At 51.8% G+C, this 18,036-nt stretch overlaps 1 protein-coding gene and 1 pseudogene across 1 annotated transcript; both read right to left on the bottom strand.

Annotated features, from left to right (window-relative positions):
* LOC135405017 (zinc finger protein 11-like) overlaps window positions 1-18,036 on the bottom strand; it is a 269,730-nt pseudogene that overhangs the window by 152,547 nt on the left and 99,147 nt on the right.
* On the bottom strand, window positions 9,611-10,570 carry LOC135404654 (olfactory receptor 14J1-like). The gene has a single exon (XM_064639387.1). The coding sequence runs from the start codon at window positions 10,568-10,570 to the stop codon at window positions 9,611-9,613; it is 960 nt and encodes a 319-aa protein (XP_064495457.1).

Consider the following 18,036-nt stretch of genomic DNA (forward strand, 5'->3'; position numbering starts at 1 on the left):
CGGGAAGAGCTTCAACAAGAGCTCTGGCTTGACCAGACACCAGAGGGCCCACCAGTAAGGGAAGCCCTGCCAGTGCCCCGGCTGCAGGAAGAGCTTTGGCTGCTCCTTCTCAAATGAAGCCCCTGATGGTGAGGCAACCCCTGGAGTCCAGTGACTGTCAGTCCATCCCTTTCAACCACAAAGGGCCAGTCCCCTTTCCCAGGGGCAGCTTCTTCCAACAGAACCCTTCTTTGTGGGGTGTGTGGAGATTCCTGCCTTGGGTGGGGGCACCCCCAAGGTCACTGCTGGAGGTTGAGAGCAGAGATCTCCCCACCAGCATTGGTCTGGGGGAGTTCCATACAACTCTTGTTAAGAATTCTTGCTTTTGTGCCAGCTTGAGTAGAATTGCTTCAATTGCTTTAGTGTAGAGCTTCAAGGTGCTTTAGTGTAGAGCCCTGTCCTATCTTATCCTGTACTCCTGGTAGTTTAAGTGTCTCTATTGTGCAGTAAATAATTCTGCTGAAGATCTTCTGTCTGATCATTTGTATCTCTAAATAATTCATTTTTATCAATAGATCTTTTTTGCCATCATTAAAATCACGGAGGACCAAAGTGATTCAGTCACACTTCTGTAATTCCTCTAAAGTGGTGGCATAATCCAAGGCCAATTGGATCCAGCAGCCCCCAGTACCCCACAGTAAGTTGGGAGCTCATGGGGCCAACCCCCTGGTGCTCAAAGACTCCCATGGGACCATCAGACTTGCCAGACCACCCTCCCTTTTCCACCCTTCTCACTGTTCCTCCCACTTTCCCACTGTCCCCCCAATCCCCAATTTCTGCCGTGAACATTTTTGGGGCCCAACCCCCACTTTTTGCCCTCTCTCCTGTGGGCACTGAAGGAGAAAATGAGGCTGCACACACAGAGTTCCATTGCAGGACTTGTCCGCCCATCTTTCCGGCGTCCCCCTTTCATTGGGGTTCCTTTGGAAACAACGCCTGGGGTTCTGGCCGGCAGGAGTTCCGGAACACACGCAGACAATCAATATGATCAGGCAATGTTCAATTTATTATTTAAAGGAGTTAACTTTTATACAGTTTAGTTTTTTCCAGGTACGTACTTACAACAAGGTGGTTGGATAGCTCAGTCTGTGCACGCGTACCACGCCTTCGGATCATTGGTTCTGGTGCTCTGTCCATGCAGCCTGACATCATAGGGCCACCCAAAGTCCCTCCTGTTGATCCGCCCTTAGGGACTTTACGAGATCTTGCAGGTGTTCCTTTATCTCCAGTTTTCCCAAAACTTTCAGCTATAAACACAGGATTTTCTCATACCTACGACTATAAACACATAGCTAACAAGTATAAACATTGCATAGTTTCACAGAGTTTGTAAGTATAAACACAGAGCTTTCACACAGTTTGCAACCTCCAAAGTCGTGTCAAGCAGGGCCTAGTGCTTCTTAAAAACTATCAGACAGTCACATTGAAACGGTCAGTTACCATGGAAACCATCATACAGCCATGTTGCTGCATTCAGTTACCATGGCAACCGTCATACAATCCTGTTGCAATGGTCAGTTACCATGGCAACCATCATACATCCCCGTTGCCATGGTCAGTTACCAGGGCAACCATCATACAGTCCCATTCCTACGGTCGGTTACCATGGCAACCATCATACAGTCCCATTCCTACAGTCGGTTACCATGGCAACCATCATACTTCCCACTGCTATGATCAGTTACCATGGCAACCATCATACAGTCTCATTGCCATGGTCAGTTACTATGGCAACCATCACACATTCCCGTTGCTATTGTCAGTTACCATGGAAACCATCATAGAGTCATGTTGCTATGGTCAGTTACCATGGCAACTATCATACATTCCGATTGCTACAGTCATTTACCATGGCAAACATCGTTAATTCTTATTGCTACAATCGGTTACCATGGCAGCAATCATACATTCCCATTGCTAGTGTCAGTTACCATGGCAACCATCATACATTCACGTTGCTACAATCAGTTACCATAGCAACCATCATACATTCCCATTGCTAGGTCAGTTACCATGGCAACCATCACACATTCCCATTGCTATGGTCAGTCATCACAGTGTCCTGGTTAGAGAGCGGGAGGGGCACTTTAGCTCTTTGTGTGTGTGACCAAGTTATGTATCCTGTACCATCCATGCCATCCCTAGGGCTGTGCTTTCAGCAGGAAAAGCCGGGGCTCTGCACCGGAACTGCTCCATCCTGCCCCGCTCTCTGCAGGGCAGGGACTGTCAGCATCACTCCTGCACTCCCCGTCCCCGACGCTGCCCCGTCATGTTTGCCCTGGATTGGGACGATGGACCTTTGGTGCTGAAAGGGGAAACCACGATGGGCCGTGGTGCTGAAACAAAGCCCTGAGCAGGACGAGGTGGTTGGGGGGCAGCCTCAGCCCCCTCAGCCATTGGGTTGGGAGGAGAAGAGAGGAGCCAGCGCGGGACTGAGCCCAGGGAGCGGCTGCGCCACACGGCCGGGACGACCCAGCTCCCGGGGCTTGGCTTGTCCTTGGTTCTCCTTGTTGTTGGGCTGAGGGGTTGGACACGTTACCCTTGGGAGCTCCCCCACTGCATTGCCTTTGTTCGGGGGCACCGCGCGGACACGTCGCACGGGGAGCACCCGGCATCTTGTCTGTGTGCCCGGTGGTGACCCCCTTTTGGGGGTGAAACACCTTCTCTTTCTGTATACTTTTGCTGGTGACATTGCTGTTCTGACTGTGTCTTATTCCACTGCTCTGTGCTTTTAGCGAATTGTTATCTCCACCCAGAGTCTCTCAGTTTTTGTCCCTCCCTCACCAGAAGGGCCGTGGGAAGGGGAGTGACTTATCTGAATTTTAATTTCCTGCTGGTGCTAAAACCAGCACACCAGCCATGCACCAGCCTCGGGAAAGATGGAATGATGCAGTGGGTGCTGGGACATGCAAACATTGGGATACACATTCAGCAAAGGCCACCTGGTCACTCAAAACTGGGGGATGTGCCAATCGGGCTGGCCCTGTCCAATTCAAGTTTTCACATGCCGTAGAAAGGGATAAAGTTCCTGTAGTGCACATTACAAACATGTTGGGAACACAGTCTGGGTTATTCCCGCTTCAAGGAAAGGGAAGTGCACCTGTGGGATTCACGTTGCTCAAGGCACGGATGCACTTGGTGGGTTAGGAGGGAAAGATGGGAAATCCAGTGTGTGCCTTGAAGGGATTGGATTTTGGGTGAGAATAGCCAAGGAATTCAGTGGTAGTGCAGTGGTAACTCTCTAACACTGCATTCTCACTGCTGTGGCGACTCTTTGCCATATCAGGAGTATTACAGTGAAAATCACTGAGAGAAATGAACAATGAGCTTGGAGGAGACCAGACAAGCACAGAAGTGATGGAACAAGAACTGGCTGCAACAGGCAACAATCCCACAGTAGACAGCATTTTTCCTGTCCTGAAAGAGTATTTTGGCAGATGGAGCCTAAAATCCTGGACTAAGTGAACTCAACAGACTTTCATAGACTAAGCAATGAGATCTGTGGGTTTATATCAAATGATAGGAAAGGTGATGGTGGAATGTATTGGAAAGTGTGGGATCTGACGTGGTGTAAATGGTGCGGAATAAGGGGTGGACACTAGCCTTGTCTTGGCTGTTCTTCCTAGGAGATTGGGTTCATCTTCCTGTAGATTAACTACAGATTAATTCTGAGATAGAGTTAATTTTCTTCCTGACTAGAGAGTTAATTTTCTTCCTAGTAGCTGGTGCAGGGCTGTGGTTTGGATTCCATGGGAGAAAAATGTTCATCACACACTGATAGTTTAGTTCTGCTTACCCTAATCAAGGACTTTCCAGCTTCCTGTGCTCTGCCAGGTACACAAGAAGCTAGGAGGGAGCAGGGCCAGGACAGCCGACCTGGACATTCCAAAGGGATATTCCACAACACAGAACATCATTCCCACTGGATACATGAGGAGAGGTTGTGCAGGAGGGGCAGATCACTGCTTGGCGTGTGGGGCACTGGGCAGTGTGTGTGAGCAATCATGTTGAGCATCACTTGTTCCTCTGGGGTTTTATTCCTCTCTCTCTTTTCTCCCTTGTCAATACAGTTATTATTACAGTTACTACACTTATTATTATTTTCATACTTTGTTTCAGTTATTAAATTTTTCTTATCTCAACCCACAGGTTTTGCCTTTTCTTGATTCTCCTCCCCATGTCAGTGCAGGGGGAGGTCGGGGGAATGAGTGAGCAGTTCTGTGGTACTTGGCTGCTCACTGGGGTTAAACCTCACGAAAAGGGAATGCACAGGAGTGGAGACCCTGCTGGGATGTGCTTTGTATCCACAAACTACCCAGCACCAGCTGGATAGAGAAGAGCCAGACCTTGTGTCCCTGCAGGGCTGGGATTCACTCCCTACCCCAAAGGCACCCAATGTGTCTGAGAAGCCCTGGGTGGTGCCTGTCCCACAACTGCTGGGAATGGGGACGGGCTTCCTGCACAGGCCCTGTGCTGTCCATGGCAGCTGCTGCACTTGTGCTGCAGAGCCCTGGCACCTCCTCTGGCACTACAGGCCCCTCTTTGGCTGTTCAATCCAGGCTCAGCTGCCCTGAGTTAGGTTCAGCAGTGAAGGCATGTCCAGGAGAAAACTGCCATTGTACTCTGAGGACATGTAGAAAATACCCTGCTAAAGAACAGGAGAGAGACCTCTCTCCCTGTGCCACCTGACTCCATTTGATCACCTGAGCACCTCTAGGGGCTGCCCTGGACAGAAGGAACAGTGACAGGTTCCCTTGTCCTACATGTGGGCACCTTCTGCCACTGAAGTTGGCCAAAGCAATGTCCCAACAGCCTCCAAGAAGATCCCACAGCTGCTGCCCTGTCCCTAGGAACTGCTCCATTGGAGCCTGCAGTTCCCAGCAGGAATCTCGGTCACCTCTGTCCCCTCAGAAGGAACCAGGGGTTTGTGTCCCAGCAGGTCACTCCTGGCTTTGGTTTTCTTTCATTCCCAGGGGAGCTGGGACAAGGAGTCACCTGCAGGTGCCTGTTTTGTGCCCACTGAAGTGGGGCAGGAGGAATCCCAGCCCATGGGGGTTGTGGAGGAAGCTGAGTGTCCTTCTGGCCCCAGGTCTGCAGAGCCACAAGGAGACACCTCATGCCCTGAAAACCTTGGAACATTCCCTACCTGAATCATAACCCAAATGGAACAGTTTGGATACAGTTCCCAAATACTGTAGAAACTCCAGTCATTCCTGACACCAGGATGGAAATTCAGCAGATAACTAAAGCCAGTCACCACAACCAGCAGGGCTGAGGGAGGCCCTGGCAGCTCCCCAGCACCTCCCTCTCAGTGGGACACCTCTGGCAGCCTCTCCCAGCTCAGGAACCCTCCAGTTTCCAACACTCCAAAGACCATTGCTGATGCCCAGGACAATTCTGATCCCCCTCCACAAACACTCCTCCAGCTGTGACCCTGGCCTGTTGGCAAACACAAAGGGATTTGGGGGAGTGTTTCCCTGACAACAAGGAGAATTTTGGAGAGGGACCTTTCCACACCCAGCTCTTGATGTGTCCACACATCTCTGCCTGGCTGTGGGTGTGAATTGACTGTAGTGTGACTGTTGTTGTGAATCTATAATTCAGTCACTCTTAAAGTTGTAGCAAATGCAGTTGAATCACTTAATTGTTCAATTGGTCAATGATTAAGTGCTACTAATCTCTTTTGCCTCCTTGTGTTTGGATCCAAATCCTTTGTGCTCTGACCCTCTTGCATCCCCAAGGCTCTGTGTAAATCATTCTTTTTCATCAAAAAATATATATTTTTCTTAACTTCCACTTTAAAATCTTCCTCCTTAGCTAAACTACAAAACAACTCCAATTAGCTGTAGAAGTCTTGATGACTTGAAGAATTAAAAGAATTAAAAGAAAGGGAAATAATTTGTTTTCCGGTGTTTTAATGGTCCCAACAGTGTGTTTGGAGTTGCATCAGCTGTCAGTCCAAGATGGGCCATGTCAGAACTGGTGAGGCTGGAGGTGAGGAGCAAGGTCGATCATACAGGGTCAGTGTAGATCTCCTGAGAAGACACTCAGCATGAAGATCACTTGGAGAACACCTCTATCACCTCTTCTCTGAACTTAAAAATATCCATAATTGATATAGTACAAAAAAAGTACAAACTTGGAAGACTTGTTTTGAAATTGCCTTGAAGACAATTAAAGGAAGACAAAGAGATCCTGAGGGATTTCTGGAATTTAATGAGCCCCACAGTGTGTTTGCAGCCCAGCCCATGATCCTGAGGTACTGAGAGAAGATTGAAGCAGCTGCTGAAGAAGTCAGAAGCCAAACTGCAAGTGCCTTGAAGCATTGCTGGGCCCCACTGAGGGCAGGCACTGCCAAAGCCTCCCCAGGGACTCCTTGGAGCAGCTCCTTGGAGGCCAGGAGTGCAGGCAGACAAAGGCTCTGGGCAGGCCCCTGCAATGCTGAGCAAAGCCTGCCTTGGTTTTGTGGAGCACAAAGGCCAAGGCCTGAGCCCCAGGCCCTGGCCCAGCAGATCCTGTCCCTCCCGGCTGGCTCAGGGCTGTTTGGGGGGCACTGGGATGGGAGGGGGAGGAACAACCAAGCCCAAAACTGGGCAACCCCTGCCAGGCTCCTGAGGGAGGGGCGAGGCAGAAACCAAGGGCAGAACCTGCCAGGCAAGTTGCTTGTGGTGGCCTGAGTGGCAGAGGCAGCTGCCAGAGGCAAGGGGACAAAGGCCTGGGTGCCTTTGGGCCTTGCAGCCCTGCCAGAGCCCTTGGCCATCTCTCCTGCAGGCTGTCCTGCCCTGGCCCTGCTGCTGCTCTGGCCTTGCAGGCTGCACACACCCCTCCTGCTTTCCCACCCCCTCCCAGCAGCATTTCTAGACCCTCCCTGATGTCCCTGCACCAGTTCTGCCTGTTCCCTGGAACACAAAGCCATGGGCTGATCCTGACTCCCTCTGGGTGAGCTCTTGCAGCACAAGGGTCCCTATTGAGTGATATTTCTTTTTCTTCACCTTCAGTCCGAACCTTCAATGCTACTCTTCGTGGAGATTTCACTCTATTTTCAATATGGACAAAAGCTCCATCCTGTCAGATCTGCTCTAGACTCTCCAGTTCTTCCTCATTCCTCCAGAATGGGGAACCTCACAGACAGACAAACCGGTCCAGATGTGGTGACCCCAGGGCTGAGTCCGGGGGGTGACAACTCCCTTGTCTGGGTGCCCACACTCCCCCCAAGGCAGCCCCATGTGCTGTTGGCCTTAAATCAAAGGGCCATTCTGATTCTTTGTAAAGTCACGGAATCAAGTGGCACCGTGACACTGCAGGGCCTCATGGAACCAAAGGAATGCAGGGACACTGTGGAATCTCATGGAACCAAGGGACCATTGTGACATGCGGGGTCTCTTTGATATCTCCAGATATCTCAGAACCTCCTGGAACCAAGGGGCCACTGTGCCTCCCCAGAACTCCATGGAATCAAGCAGAGCCGCTGCCTCCCCCCCTCCGCCGCACGGACCGGAGTCGCCGGCTCTGCCCCGCTTGGACACCTCTGGAGTCAGCGTGTTCTTGGGCAGCACAACTGATCTCAGACCAGAGAGTTTCCCAGATTTTGCTTTGCCCCCTCTCTCCTCTAGTTTAATTTTTGTTCTTTGTTCATTTAGGGGGAAAAGGGGGAAGGGAGGCACGTGTTGATCCCTGTTTGTATCTGTTTACAAAAGCGAATTGGGGCAGGGGAGAGAGGAGGCAATTTCTCTCTCTGCTGTTGCTTTGGACTGTTCTGTTGGTATTGCTGGTTTTGCTGCTCTATTTCTTGTCAGTAAACTTATTTTTTCACTTATACCTTCTTGTATTTTGTCTCTCTCTATTTGTGGGGAATAAAAGAGTAGTGAGTTCATTTGATTGGAGTTCATGCCCCAAAATATGTCTTTAAACCAGGACAGGTTGCTCAAGGGCTCCCTGAAATTTGGCATCATCCACAAAGGACTTGAAAATACATTTTGTCCCATTGCACAGAGAGATAATAAATATGTTCTACAGTGGTGTTCAAGGGCTGGTCACTGAGGGATTTCACCAGGAAGTTGCTGCCAAGAGGACTTTGTACCATGGATTTTATTTGACACTCTGCATTCAGCCAACTTCCCACCCACCACATCTTCCACTTCTTCAGTCCAGTTGTCACCAGTCTGGCCATAAGGAGACCACAGGACACCATGTCAAGGGCCTTGATAAAGTCTGGACACACAACATCCTCTTCTATTCCCTCCCACAGGGGTTCTGCAATCCCTGCCTTGTCCTTCCCATGCCTGGGAATGGCTGCAGCAGGACTTGCCCTATCCCCTTCCCAGCCTGAACTGGAACTCTGCCAACCCTCCTTACTGCCCTGTTTGCAGACTGCTTCCATGTCTGCCTTTGCCAATGCCCCAGGAAGCTCTGGGTTGGCTCTGGCCTTTCCAAGGGTTTGGGAGAGGTCTCCCAGTGACACTGCCCAGCCTTCTCAATAGCCCTGACACCAAAACCTTTTCTGTTATCCTACACTTCCAGAGGAGTGCCCAGGACACAACACAGGTTGTTCTGGTGGTTCTGGAGAATTAAATTTCTCCCAGGAGGCCAACACCTCCAATTGGATCTGAGTGCAACTGAAAGGTTTGCTCAGCATTTTGCCCGGTGCCCCCCTGCCCTGAAGGTTTCTGGCCATCAGGCTGGAACTGAGGGGGTTGGGCAGGTGCCTGAGGAGGGGGTAGAACAAGGGCTGTGTCCAACTGTGCCAGGAGGGCTGTGCTGGGCAAGGATGAGGAGGCTGCAGAAAACAGTGGCACTGGGGAGGGGAGAGGAGCAAGCGGAGAGACCTTGTGCCTGCCCACGCTGGGCAGGAGCTGCCCCAGGATGGCAGCTCTGAAGCACTCACAGGATGTCCTTGTGAACAGGAGGGGAAGACTGGTTCTAAAAATGAAACCTGGAAAGCAGAGAGCAGGAGTGTCATGGTGTCACTGCAGGAGAGTTCCAGCCCTGGAGCAAGGTGACAGAAGAAGTGACCCAGTACATGCAGTGCCCTCAGAAGATCCCACAGCATCCTGGAGATGCTGGAAGGGAGCCCAGCTCTGCTTCACAAGTTCCCAGGGCCTGTCCCTGCCTGTGCTCCAAGGGCTTCCAGCCCACAGGACTGTGCTCAGAGAGCACTCAGGCCTTACAGCGAGAAAGGGGCTCAGGAGGACAGTGTGGAAGTAGAAAGAGAGCAACTCTGCAAAGACCAAGCACTGTTGCTCCCTGGCAGTGCTGCTGGGCTGGGATTATTGTCCCCTTCCCGTTTGCAAATACACCCTGTCCTGCAGTGTGTTGTCCTTTAGGAACATCTGAGAAGAAGGGTCTTGGACAAAGAAGGCACTGCAGGGTCTTTTGTTTTGTTTAAATACTCAGAGAGCACAGTTGATCATTTATACATCTCTGGGTCACATTCAGTGGGTAGACACTAAATTAGAAGGCAGATGCATAAGAATATTTCATTGCACAGAATGTTATTGCAAGAAGAACCCAATGACCTCCATGAGAAACCTGAGCAAGAAGGCTGGGTCAATAAGGAGTCCCATTCTGAATGCTACACACCAGAAACCCGGCACTTTATTGCTCCTGAAAAGCATCCAGTCATCATTTTTCTCAGGGCGTCCTTGAGCTCTTTGTTCCTCAGGCTGTAGATGAAGGGGTTCAGTGCTGGAGGTACCACTGAGTACAGAACTGACACCACCAGGTCCAGAGATGGGGAGGAAATGGAGGGGGGCTTCAGGTAGGAAAACATGACAGTGCTGAAAAAAAGGGAGACCACGGCCAAGTGAGGGAGGCATGTGGAAAAGGCTTTGTGCCGTCCCTGCTGAGAGGGGATCCTCAGCACAGCCCTGAAGATCTGCACATAGGAGAAAACAATGAAAACGAAACAGCCAAACACTAAATAGGCACTAAACACAATAAGCCCAAGTTCCCTGAGGTAGCCTGAGTGTGAGCAGGAGAGTTTGAGGATGTGTGGAATTTCACAGAAGAACTGGCCCAGGGCATTGCCTTGGCACAGGGGCAGGGAAAATGTATTGGCTGTGTGCAGCAGAGCACTGAGAAACCCAATGGCCCAGGCAGCTGCTGCCATGTGGGCACAAGCTCTGCTGCCCAGGAGGGTCCCGTAGTGCAGGGGTTTGCAGATGGCAACGTAGCGGTCGTAGCACATGATGGTGAGGAGGGAAAACTCTGCTCTAAGAAAGACTATGTAGACAAAAAACTGTGCAGCACATCCTGTGTAGGAGATGGTTCTGGTGCCCCAGAGGGAATTGTGCATGGCTTTGGGGACAGTGGTGCAGATGCAGCCCACGTCTGTGAGGGAGAGGTTGAGCAGGAAGAAGTACCTGGGGGTGTGCAGGTGGTGGTCACAGGCTACTGCGCTGAGGATGAGGCCGTTGGCCAGGAGGGCAGCCAGGGAGATGGCCAGGAAGAGCCAGAAGTGCAGGAGCTGCAGCTCCCGCCTGTCTGCGAATGCCAGGAGGAGGAACTGGGTGAGGGAGGTACTGTTGGACATTTGCTGCCTCAGGTTATTGTTTTCTGTTGAGGAGAAAAAAGGCAGAACTGAATTAGGCCAGACTCAATCAGCAAAACATCTTGCATGTCTCATAGCAATTCAACATTCATGGCCTCTTTTCAGGAAGATCTCTCTGCATCCCTCTCCCTGAGCTCTGGGGTTTGCTGGCTGAAGGGGGCACTGAGAGCAGGGACCCTGGAATGGGCTCCCGAGGAATCCTTCTTGCTGTGCAGTGAGAGGCAACTTGGAGCACAGGGTGACCTCCAATTAAATGCACTTGTGATGTATCAAAGTGTTTCCAGAACTGCTGGTCACAGTTTGCCCAAGGGCAGAACAGAGGGAGGGGATTTGGGGAACTTGATTTTGTTCCAGTTCCTCTTGCCAGGAGTGAGTTTGGCTGGTTGAAATCTCTGACATTTCTAGTGTGCTCCAAGTTCCATTCTATGAATCTTGAGAGGCAAAGGGATGGTCTCTTGGTGCAGAGACAAGAGCTGAACATCTTTCCTGTTCACAGCTGTCCCTGGCTGGCAGCTTGGAGCTGAAGGGAGATCACCCTTAAGAATTCCCTTAAAAAAGAAACAAGGCACCTCTGGGAGCAGAGGAATCCCAGTTCAAAAAGGAGATTGAGAGAATCCTTGCCTTTACTCAGGATGCCTGATTAGGATCTTCTTTTCTCCTTCCAGACTGCCACACAGAGGGACCATTGCAGCTCCCAAGTACAGCAGCCCAGAGCATTTGCATGGATTTAGCACTGAGGAGTTTTCTCCATGGGGCTCCTGTGCAGCACAGAGATCCTATGGCAGAGCTGTGCCCTTCTGGAGGGCACCTGCAGCCCTGCAGGACACCCAGGCAAACAGCTGAATACCCTGAAGGTGCCTGGAGGGCACTTGGGCACTTGGCTCCCACAGACACATCCCCACAGCAGCACCCAAAGGGGTTTTGTCTGGACAGGAATCTGCCCCCCCCAAACCCCACAGTGGCTCAGAAAATCCACTGGTGAGAACAAGGAGAGCCCAGGCAGCAGGGGATGGCAGTGAAATGCCACAGGGCTGCTGCCAAGGGAGGAGGGACACAGAGAGACAGCTGGAAATCAGGGCCTTGTCCTTGCCTGGGCTCTGGCTGCTGCAGGGCAATGCACAGCCCAGCCCCCGTGGGCCTGAGGGCACAGGCTCTGCTTAGGCTGGGAAAGGAGCCCAGGCAGGAGCTGCTCAGGGAAGAGGTCTGTGCCACAGGGACAGCAGGGAGGGGCCCCCATCCCCCTGCCCAGCCCTTGTGGCAGCAGCTGCCTGTCCCTGCCTGCCTGTCTGTGGGTGAGGAGCTGTTCCTGCCAGCAGCCCCTGCCTGTGCCCAGCTCAGCTCCCTGCCAGTGCTGCCAGAGCCATCCCCAGCCCAGTGCCCAGGGGCAGCTCTGCCTGGGCAGGGGCTGCAGAGCAGATCCCAGACAGCCTGTGGTGGCTGGGAAGGGGGAGGTGTTCTGGGGGGATGTGCTTCCTGAGAAGGGCCCCTGGAAATGGAGGAGGTGGAGCTGAAGCTGTGAGGAGCCCTGACCCTTCAGCTGAAGGGCCCTGCCCAGCCCTGCCCTGCCCTGAGGGGTCACTCCTTCCACCCACCCCTTCTCCCCCAGCCCCGTGGCAGCTCCTTGGCTGGGCTGAGAGCTGACCCTGGCAGGCAGCAGAGTCCCTGCCCCAGCACACAGAGCCCTGGGGGCAGGACCCTGCTCTGCACCACAGCCCTGGGCACCCCTGGCTGCACCCCCACCTTCCCACCCCACAGCCAGCCCTGCCACAGGGAACCTTCTGGCCCTGGGCCTCTGAGGGGGCAGCAGCAAGTCCTCCTCTGCAGCAGCTTCTCCTGCTGCTCCCCAGCAAATCCAGCAGAGCCATCCTGACAGCTCCTGCCACTGCTGCCATTTGGCAGCTGGCAGAGGCACTTGCAGGAACTCACCTGCACTGCTCTGCAGCCACAGCCTGACCGTGGCAAAGGGCTGGCAAGGTTCCTGCCCTGAGCAGCTCTGCCCTGTCCTCCCAGCCCAGGATCCCTTGAACCTCCTGCTCCCTTCTCCTCTCTGCCCTTGCTGCCTGCAGCTCCTGCCCTGCTCTGCCATATGGCCACTTCCCCTGCACTGCAGCAACTGGGAGAGTCCTGCTGAAAGATCCTAGAAGCTGTGGGATGTGGCAGCTTTAGGAGATGCCTCCAGGAAGGCAAGCTAAACTTTCCTACAGCCAGAGAATTCTTCCTTCAAATCCTGGGAAGGTTTCTGGTGTAGTGAGAGCTCAGTCACCTCCCAGCCCAGGCTGCCTCTCATCTCTCTGCCTTCTCTCCTGTGCCCTGGGTGCTGCAGGCAGTGCCCTCAGCCCTACTGGGCTGTGCAGAGGAGCTGCTCACCAGCAGAGCTGTCTCTTTGAAGCTCTTCTTGCTTGCCAGGAGCTCCCTGTGTGCCAGTAGCCTGGCCCAGCTCAGCAGCACAGCAACAGCCTCAGGCAGCCCTTTCTCTGCCCCTCTGGGCTCCCTCCAGCTGTCCCTGGGGCTCCAGGGGAACCTGCTGGCACACAGCTGAAGGAAATAATGATGTGCCTTCTCTCAGCTGGGCACAGACACTTCTTTCAGCACTGTCATTTCTCCAAACAGACACAGAGGTAACTTCAAGAGGCCCCTTTTCATGTCCCATCATTAGACAGGAAACCCAGACAGTGCCCAGGAGGGATCTCCTTCACCTGCAATGAGGGAAGGGACTCAGCTGAGTCAACAGAGGTGTCTCCTTGTGGCTCTACAGACCTGGGGCCAGAAGGACACTCAGCTCCCTCCATAACCCCCATGGGCTGGGATTCCTCCTGCCCCACTTCAGTGGGCCCAAAACAGGCACCTGCAGGTGACTCCTTGTCCCAGCTCCCATGGCAACGAAGGAAGATGAAAGCCAGGAGTGACCTGCTGGGACACAAAGCCCTGGTTCCTTCTGAGGGGCCAGAGGTGACCGAGATTCCTGCTGGGAACTGCAGGCTCCAATGGAGCAGTTCCTAGAGCCAGGGCAGCAGCTGTGGGATCTTCTTGGAGGCTGCTGGGACATTGCTTTGGCCAACTTCAGTGGCAGAAGGTGCCCACAGGTAGGACAGGGGAACCTGTCACTGTTCCTTCTGTCCAGGGCAGCCCCTAGAGGTGTTCAGGTGACCAAATGGAGTCAGTGGCACAAGGAGAGAGGTCTCTCTCCTGTTCTTTCTCAGGGTATTTTCTACATGCCCTCAGAGTACAATGGCAGTTGTCTCCTGGACATCCCTTCACTGCTGAACCTAATTGAGGGCAGCTGAGCCTGGATTGAACAGCCAAAGAGGGGCCTGTAGTGCCAGGGGAGGTGCCAGGGCTCTGCAGCACAAGTGCAGCAGCTGCCATGGACAGCACAGGGCCTGTGCAGGAACCCCATCCCCATTCTCAGCAGTTGTGGGACAGGCACCACCCAGGGCTTCTCAGACACACTGGGGGCCTTTGGGGCAGGGAGTGAATCCCAGCCCTGCAGGGACACAAAGGCTGTCCCTTCTCTGCCCAGCCAAGGACGGGCCAGGCACGAGTCCAGAGCACATCAGCCCAGGCTGTCCACACTTGTTTCCTCCCTCTGCTGGCTCTTCTCTCCCCCAGCATTTCAGCAGCATGTGCTGATCTCCTCAGGGATCAGGCCTGGGATTTTCCCCCTGGGCCTGAGTCCCAGCACGTCCACCCCCAAGGCCATTGTCAGCAAAGCCTCTGCACAGCCCAGCTCTCGGGGCTTTCAGAGCAGCTTTCCCCACTGCAAGTCTGTTCTTACCCCGGTGCCCCACTGAGGGGCTGCAGCCAGACAGGCCCCAATGCCCTGCGTGTGGGGCACAGGCAGGAGGAGCTGCAGCCCCAAGTCTCTCTTCATTCCACTTGCAGGCAATAACAGCCCAGGCCTGCTGAGACAGTTCCCAGGTTGCAGGGCTGTGATGGGTTGGGAGAGAAGGCCAAGGAGATACAGGAGAGAAAGAGCAGGAGAGAGGTGTCCTCAGTGGGAAGGAGCTTCTGGGACCTGTGGAGCTGCTCTAGGGGATGAACAACTTGGGTGAACTTTTGTGGGTGAGGTTCAGAGGAGAGAGTGGTTTGGTTTACCTTGTGGAGTGAGACAAAGAGCCCATTCCAGTTGTCTTTGATAACCCTGGAATTTTCTGGAAAGGCACCACGACAGGATGGAAAGAGTCCCAGAGGTTTGTGCAGGGTCTTGCTCAAGACACCCCTTGTCACACAGGCCTTTAGAGCACAGCTGCCAGGTTGGTGGACAACAGGGAGGCTCATCTGCATCTGCTTCTGTCCAAGAGGAACCAAGAGGTTACAATAGTAACTGACTGTAGCTATGGGAATGTATGCTGGTTGCCATGGTAACCGACCGTAGCAACAGCAATGTATGCTGGTTGCCATGGTAACCGACCATAGCACTGGGACTGTATGATGTTTGCCATGGTAACTGACTGTAACAACAGGAATGTATTCCGGTTGCCATGGTAACTGACTGTAACAACAGGAATGTAGTCCGTTTGCCATGGTAACCGACCATAGGAATGTGACTTTATGATGGTTGCCATAGTAACTGAGCATAGCAATCTGAATCTGTGATGATGCCATGGTAACAAACTGTTACAATGGAAATATGTGATGTTTGCCATGGTGACTGTAGCAACAGGAATGATTGATGCTTGCTGTGGTAAATGACCGTAGCAATGGGAATGTATGATGGTTGCCATGGTAACTGACCATAGCAGTGGGAAGCTTGATGATTGCCACGGTAACTGACCGTAGCAATGGAAATGTGTCATGGTTACCATGGTAAACTGACTGTAGCAACTGGAAGTATGATGTTTGCCATGGCAACTGACTGTAGCAACAGGAATGTATGTTGGTTGCCACAGTAACTGACCATAGAAATGACAATGTATTGTGGTTGCCATAGTAACGGACTGTACCAGTGGGAACTATGTTGTTTGCCATGGTAACTGACTGTAGCAACGTGACTGTATGATGGTTTCCATGGTAACTGACCATAGCAATGCCAATGTATGATGGTTGCCATGGTAACCTACTGTAGCAATGGGAATGTATGGTGGTTCTTATGGTAACTGACCGTGGGAATGAGAATGTGTGCTGGTTGCCATAGTAACTGACCGCAGTAGTGGGAAGTATGATGATTGCCATGGTAACTGACTGTAGCAATGGGAATGTATGCTGGTTGTCATGGTAACTGACGATAGCAATGGGACTGTATGATGGTTGCCATGGTAACTGACCATAGAAACTGGAATTCACATGGTTGCCATGCTAACTGATCATAGCAACGTGGCTGTATGATGGTTGCCATGGCAACTGATTGTAGCAGTGGTCCGTATTATGGTTGCCATGGTAACCAACCACAGCAAGGGGGATGTGTGATGGTTGCCATGGTAACCGACCATAGCAAAGGGAATGTACGATGGTTGCCATGGTAACCGACTACAGCCATGGGAATGTGTGATGGGTACCATGGTAACTGACAATAGCACTGGGAATGTATGGTGGTTGTCATGGTAACCGACCATGACAGTTGCAATGTATGGTGGTTGCCATGGTAACCGACCATAGCAATGGGAATGTATGATGGTTGCCATGGTAACGACCGTGGCAAATGTAATTTATGCCAGTTGCCATGGTAACTGACTGTAGCAGTGGGAAGTACGTTTGTTGCCATGGTAACTGACTGTGGTAACGGGAATGTGTGATGTTTGCCATAGTAGCTGTGTGTAGCAGTGGGAATGTGTGATGTTTGTCATGGTAACTTACTGTAGGAATGGGAATGTCTGATGGTTGCCATGGTAACTGACCTTAGCAATGGAACTGTATGGTAGTTGCTGTGGTAACTGACCGTGGCAATGAGAATATATGCTGTTTGCCATGGTAACTGACCACAGCAGTGGGGATGTATGGTGGTTGCCATGGTAACTGACCGTATCAATGGAACTGTATGATGGTTGCCATGGTAACTCACCATAGCAATGGGAATGTGTGATGGTTGCCTTGGTCACCGACTGTAGTGACAGGAATGTATGATGATTGCCATGGCAACCAACTGTAGCAATGGGAATGTGTGATGGTTGCCATGGTAACTCACCATAGCAGTGGGAAGTATGCTGTTTGCCACAGTAATTGACTGTAGCAATGGGAATGTATTATGGTTGGCATGGTAACCGACCATAGCAATGACAATGTATTATGGTTGCCATGGTAACTGACTGTGGCAATGAGAATGTATTCTATTTGCCATGGTAACTGACCATAGCAATGGGAATGCATGCTGGTTTTCATGGCAACTGTGATTTACTTAGACTATGAGCATGATATTTTCATCTGTAAAAACATTAGTGAGTGCCCAGAGATCTCCCAAGATGGGGTTTAAAGGTCTCAAGCACATGAGCACTAGAGAGGGGCTAAGGAGCTGTGGCCTCAGTGGTGTGGAGACTGAGGACAGTACAGGACAGCCCTGAGAGGTCTTCAAGGGTGGATTTAGAGATGGTGGATCCTTTTGTCAGAGCAGAAAAGAGCATGAGAAAGAAAGAATTAATGCCAAGTGCAGCTGGGGAGGTCCCAAGTAGACATGAGTGTATCGGGGAGGGGTTACTTTATCAGGGAAAAGGTCTGAGATATACAGACACGAAAAACGGACACCGTTGCTAGTTCAACAGAAAAAAACAATATTTATTACAAAAAGGTGGCCAAGAAAATGAACAAACCCAAAAGGGAGGAACGAGGAGAGGAATAAGCCCCCAGCACGATCTCCCCAGTTACCCAGCTGTTGCCAACCTAGCATACCTATAATTACCCAGAGCAGAAGCGGCATCCTCGGAGAGTCAGTAAGTTAACAAGCTGGCAAGTGCCAAAAGGTAACGTTGTCCTTGAAGTAAACTAGCTCTCGCCAAGGAAGCACTATCTGCTTTTTAAACAATTAATTGAGAGACCACAACCTCCCCAGGTGTGGCCAGCACTGCCCCACCAGAGGCCCTCAGTCCCACCTCCCGGTTATGTCAGTGCATCTCTTCTGTGCACGCGTGAGAACTTCGGAAATCCACACACGCATGCGCAGAGTGTTTTGGGGGTCTATCTTAATTGAGTCTGGGGTCGAGCCTTCCTCACTTCATCATCACTTTCTCCTCCAAATGCCCTTGACGGAAAAGTAACCAATCATAGAACACCAATTTAAACAGTTTATACAAAAAGCTCTCAAGGACAACTTTCCCGCTTATCAGTGCTTGTTTTCCCATAACTTGGCAGGGAAAGAGCAAAGCTTTCACAGGTGGCAGGGCCAAACACAGACCAAAAGTATCAGCATAAATTCCCCCTGGAACACATGAGGAAAAAGGAATTTCACTCCATGGAAAATGCTGTGCTGGAACACGTCACCCAGAAAGAGTCTGGATGAGCCCAAGGCTTTGTGTGTGCAG

Source organism: Pseudopipra pipra, chromosome W, assembly GCF_036250125.1.
Source record: "Pseudopipra pipra isolate bDixPip1 chromosome W, bDixPip1.hap1, whole genome shotgun sequence".
In the NCBI taxonomy this organism is placed as follows: Eukaryota; Metazoa; Chordata; class Aves; order Passeriformes; family Pipridae; genus Pseudopipra; species Pseudopipra pipra.

What these genes read in the sequence shown, in the direction of transcription:
- LOC135404654 (XM_064639387.1), bottom strand. Translation starts at nt 10,570, where the DNA reads ATGTCCAACAGTACCTCCCTCACCCAGTTCCTCCTCCTGGCATTCGCA.